The sequence below is a fragment of the Myotis davidii genome, unplaced genomic scaffold (genome assembly GCF_000327345.1).
Source record: "Myotis davidii unplaced genomic scaffold, ASM32734v1 scaffold217, whole genome shotgun sequence".
NCBI classification, from domain to species: Eukaryota; Metazoa; Chordata; class Mammalia; order Chiroptera; family Vespertilionidae; genus Myotis; species Myotis davidii.
In genome coordinates this window covers 9,325,453-9,330,763 of record NW_006290034.1, presented here as the reverse complement: position 1 = coordinate 9,330,763, position 5,311 = coordinate 9,325,453, and the positions used below count along the sequence as shown (strand labels likewise).

The window sequence follows — 5,311 nt, the reverse complement described above, 5'->3', positions numbered from 1 at the left end:
GGAGATGAAGAAGAAGGTGCCCCCCAGGAACACGGCCACCCCCGTGATGAGGTGGATGAAATGTTCGATTTCCGCAGCGATGGGCGTCTGGCCGCCTTCCAGCCCAGAGGCCAGCGTGGCGATCCTCCCCATGACGGTGCGGTCCCCGGTGTACACGACGATGCCGCGGGCAGTGCCTGGAGGGGGGAAGGGATTGCACAGAGGTTATCAGAGAAGCCACAGCATTTGCAGGGACCTGGCATGGTTGAAGACAGAAACACACACTTTGCCCAGCCGGCGTGGCTCAGTGGTTGAGCATCAACCTATGAATCAGGAGGTCAGGGTTCGATTCCTGGTCAGGGCACATGCCCGGGTTGCAGGCTCAATCCCAGGTTCCTTCCTCCCTCCCCCCCCCTCTCTCTCTTTCCTTTCCTCTCTGAAATCATTTAAAAATATTTAAAAGAAGAAACACATCTTTAAGGGCCGGCTCTTTGGAGCTGTACGCTGTTTGAAACCACAGAGACTTTGGCAAAGGGATCTCCGTCCCTGGGCAGCGAGCGGCTCCGAACGCCGAGCAGGAGGGGTGCGAAGGGGAGGAGGGTGCGGGCTCCCTACCAGCGGGCGAGCCCCTTCGGCTGCGCTTGACCGAAGTGGCCAGAAACGGAGCCAATAACATGAAAACAGAAAACCGTGTCCGGGATATATATTTTTTTGTTTTGTTTTTGTTGCTAACGACTAAAACAAGCGCCGCCCCGTGCCAACGGTGCCTCCCGTGGTCTACCTTCAACGCAGTTGGTGGAAAAGAAGGCAATGTTCCTCGTCTCCAGGGGGTTTTCGTGTGTGAAGTCGGGAGACCTGGTCTGGGGCTCCGACTCCCCGGTCAGCGAGGAGTTATCCACCTGTCGGCGAGGACGGGAGTCAGTGCCGTGAGGGCGCAGGCCGGCCGTGGGCTGTCCCGCGCCCGATGCCCACGCAGCAGGGCCTGTGCCAGCCTACCTTGCAGCCGTTGGCAGAAATGATCCTGAGGTCAGCAGGGATCCGATCCCCGCCTTTCACTTCGACCAGGTCCCCAACCACCACCTCCTCCGCGTTGATGCTCATCTTCTCACCGTTGCGGATCACCAGGGCTTGCTTTGGGAGGGGAACAGTTCACACCGTTAAATCAGACATGACACCAACAGGAAGGTCGTGTCAAAAAAAAAAAAATTCAAGCTACCCAATCATCTGTAATTCTAATCATCCTAATGCATGACAGATATCATTTTTATTCGCACTAACAAAGACATCACCTTTTTATTTGTCCAAGTGACAAAAGCTCGCTCAACAGCTAAGAGCTGGTCCTCTCCTTCCCGTGGTACCTGCTCCCCCTCCGTCCACTCAGAGGGAAGACAGGCCCGTCTGGGGTGGGAGGTGAAGCACCCCCTCTCCCGTATTCACTGAATTCTTAGGGAAACCTGACCTTCACACAAGCTCACATTCCTGGGCTGAGTCACCCCACCAAGGGACAGGAGGAAGCAGCCGGTACCTGCGGAACCATGTTTTTGAAGGATTCCATGATCTTTGAGCTCTTAGCTTCTTGGTAGTAGGAGAAACAGCCAGTGATGATGACGACAGCAGACAGCACCACACCCAGGTACAGCTGGGAAGGGACAAGCATGTTAGCGCCGCGCGGCTCCGGGTCAAGGACCGGGAACGTTCAGCCAATTTTTGATGGATTAAAACCCCGATTTTTAACAGGGATCGAGGCTTCAGAAACCGAGAACGCGGGCCTTCACATTTACATTTCTAAAGACCACGTCCAGGGGAGTCCCAAATGGAGTCACACAGACACTGGGTCACTAACTGGAGAGACTTTTGGAAATGATATTCTGATACAGTTTCTCCTGCTTTATCGAACTAAGGATATTCTTGGAACTTGTGACTTTAGAAAAATAGCTGACAACCTTTCAGGATACATGTAATGTGCCAATCAAGGTTCAAAGTGTGGTCTGGCATCTAGTGAATGGCAGCCAGACCCAGGCTGGGGCCCGCCCAGGCCGCCTGTCACTGCAGCGAAATGATTCTTGATGTTTGCGATTCCATTGCTTCACGCTATCAGTAGTGCCTGGATCAGAACGGTCATCAATTTTAAAACAGGCACTGACAAAAAAAATGACTCATTTCTGTAGATTCTTTTAAATTTTGAAAATGAATTGTATGTTAATAAATACTAACTTTGTAATCATTCAAAGTATGTATATTTTTGGGGGGATATCCTATATTTCCCAAAAGGGGTAAAGAGAATAAGTTAGGGTCAGCCAAATCCTCTTTTCTTGTTGACTACTTGAAGTATTTCTTCCACTCTTAACTATTCAGTGTGGTTTATACTGTTACATTTCTAGGTAATATGTGTATGTTACTATATATGTTTATTTATCAATTTAACCATTTGGCTGGTAACGTATTTTTTCGGACATATGCCAAAACTGTGGCACTAATTGCGTGTGTATGGGAAAAAATGTAAAACACTTTTTATACAATAAACTCACTTATATTGCTTTACAACAACAAAAATTAAAAAATACCAATTGTTTACATAAATTTGTTTTAAATAAGAAGAGCGCGATAGCACTCCTTAGCAGTCAAACGATTAAGAGATACCAAGTAGGCATAACATGTTCTCAAAAAATTAGGGTTGGCACGCAGAAGAATTTTGAGTCAGAGATTCTGCTGGTTTTGGCATGCACTCACAGAAAGGTTGCCCACCCCTGACCTAGAGGCTGCCTTATGTGCACCCCGTGCACAGGGGGAGTGCGGGACTCACATTGTCATTCTGAGGCTCCTCTTCCGTGGCAGCTTGGATGCCATAAGCCAAGAAACAGAGAATGGCTCCAATCCACAGCAGCATGGAGAACCCCCCGAACAGCTGCCGGCAGAACTTGACCCACTCGGGGGTGGTGGGAGGGGGAGTGAGGGCGTTGGGACCGTCTCGGGCCAGGATCTCGGCAGCTCGAGCGGTGCTTAAGCCCTGAGAAGTAGAGGAACAGAAGTGAGACACACGGCTCCAGCCCCTGATGAGGCACTGCACCCACCCGGGAGCTGGAAAGCTGCAATGAAGGATCTGGAAGGAAACGTTCCCCACGCCAAGGCAAACCCCGGCAAGTTCTGGGGAGGATCCCCGAGGAACCCACGACATCCAGACGGAAATTGTTTTTAAAACTGACCCGTGGACAAATCCAACTGCAGTATGCTTTCTTCTAAGTTGTAGATAAGGGATTCATGCTAACCTGCATTTTTTTTTCATTTTTTTTTTCACCAAAAATATATTTAAGGAACTGATTCAGTTTTGCAAATTAAGAGCTTTGAATTTTCTGTATATCGAATTTGTCAGGGAGGAATAAAAACCCTTCTATAAACATCGAAGGAGAAAAAAAAAATCTGTAGGAATCCCACTGATTATCAGGTCAACAGCCCTGTCTTATGTATAGAACTCTATTCTCTGGATGATATTAAAACCATCGTCTGGCGGAAGGGCCCACACACAGGCATGTTTTAGCTACACTCCCACCCTTCCCACTATGAGCTGGGAAGGATTCAACGAGGAGTCCACTCTATTCCCTAAAATGGGCCTTAAAGCCAAGACTCCCCGACAGCAGATAGTCACAAGGCTCCGACTCCAGGGGAGAACGCGGTGACTTCCTCACTATCAAAATACCAGGCCAGAGAAAAAGACATCACATTGCCCAAAGTTTATGCGAAAGCGCAGTTTGGGTTCTTGTTACTTCTATCTGAGTCAACCCAGGAGTGTGGGGAAAGGAAAGTCAAACAGTGAGGGGAATGGAAAGTTCTCCTTTTTATTTAGGGCCCTCCCTCCTTGGCCTTGAGTTCATGGTGTAATGATAGGGGCAGCACAGAGCCCACCAGCCGACCTCTGAGCGCGGTGCATGCCACATCCTGCACCTGGTGCTCCGAACGCATGAACTCGTATGGTTCCCACGATAACTGTGTTTTGTGTTATTAATCCTGTTTTACAAGAAAAGAAACAGATCCACAGTGTTTGACTAAAATGACTTAGGGCCACAGAGAACAGATTTCATAGGAAACTAATAAAGTTCAGTTTTATGACCCAGGTGATGTGCTCAGGGCTTGCCCGACGGGGACGGACAGTTGAGCCTCAGGACCAAGGCCAGGGCACCGGGGCCAGCACGCTGCTGAGAACATCTGGGTAATTTATTGAGACAGTGGCTACGTAATAGCTGGGATGCAAGTTATTTCCCAGAGTTTCTAGTAGTCGAACACCTACTTTATTTAAAGCTTTCTCTGAATTGTGTTTTTTTAAAAAAGGTTTCAAATAAATGACCAAGGTTCTGGCATACTGCAGTGAGCTAGTGGGTAAAGTGCAAAAATCGGAATTGTTGGAAGAGTCGACTCAAGTTAACAAATGTAGAAGAGTAAAGGGAAGATCTGTAGTCAAAAGGCCGGGAGTGACACGCCTTTGGAGCGATTCCGTTTCAAATCCTGGCGCTCCCTTTTATTGGGTCTCACCCACTGTAAAGTGGGAAAAATGATAATGTCCACTTTCAAAGTTTCAGGGGGAAGAAGACTTTTTAAAAAGCATATGAAGAAAACCAAGCTCTGTGCATGTCACGAAGTAGATACTCAGACGGTGGCTGGCATGTTCCCCCAAGAGTCCCCAAGGCCAGGCCTGTGACCTGGGGAGAAACGTGACAGGAAATTAAGATTTTTGCACAAAAAGTTTTAAACGAGAACATACGCGGCTTAAGTCTGTTCCGTATTTGCGGTGAAGCTCGTCCAGGCTCAGTTTATGGTCATCCTAAGGAAAAGCGGAAACGAAAACACCATTAAACACGGCACCATCAGAAAGGCTTTGCAAAGAGCATCGCCCTGTCATTAGGCTCCGAAAGCAAGGCGCTCTTCAGGGCAGACGCTGGTCTGCTTCCCCACGGCCGCACGGCCCCGCAGCCCCCCACTTTCCACGGAGTCCCCCCTGCAGGAGGGCCGAAGCTCAGCCGCCACACACCTCTGGGGAGCCCCTTCGCCCAGAGCGGGGAGACCGCCCTGCCTCCCGAGGACAGGCAGGCTCTGGACAGACTGCATCCGTGGAAGCCCCACAGCCCCCAGAGGCCGGGAGTTCCCAGTAATGTAAGCGCAGCCCCTCTGGCCATGCCCCAGGGACGGGATAACATCTCTCCGACCCTCTAACAGCTTTGAAAACGGAAAGTTTCCTTACTGCCCTCTAATTCGATAAAATCTGCACAAGTGCAATGACCGCGTTGCTTTTAAAATAAAACAACTCTCGCCTGGCTGGCGTGGCTCAGCGGTGACCTACGAA

General features: G+C 49.5%; 1 protein-coding gene across 1 annotated transcript in view; it reads right to left on the bottom strand.

Annotated features, from left to right (window-relative positions):
- ATP1A1 (ATPase, Na+/K+ transporting, alpha 1 polypeptide) overlaps positions 1 to 5,311 on the bottom strand; it is a 33,497-nt gene that overhangs the window by 19,718 nt on the left and 8,468 nt on the right. The window contains exons 2-6 of the mRNA XM_015563537.1: positions 4,733 to 4,792; positions 2,783 to 2,986; positions 1,505 to 1,618; positions 976 to 1,110; positions 761 to 878 (exon numbers count right to left, since the gene is read on the bottom strand). Coding sequence (XP_015419023.1) covers positions 761 to 878; positions 976 to 1,110; positions 1,505 to 1,618; positions 2,783 to 2,986; positions 4,733 to 4,792 — 631 coding nt within the window. The remainder of the gene's footprint in view (positions 1 to 760; positions 879 to 975; positions 1,111 to 1,504; positions 1,619 to 2,782; positions 2,987 to 4,732; positions 4,793 to 5,311) is intronic.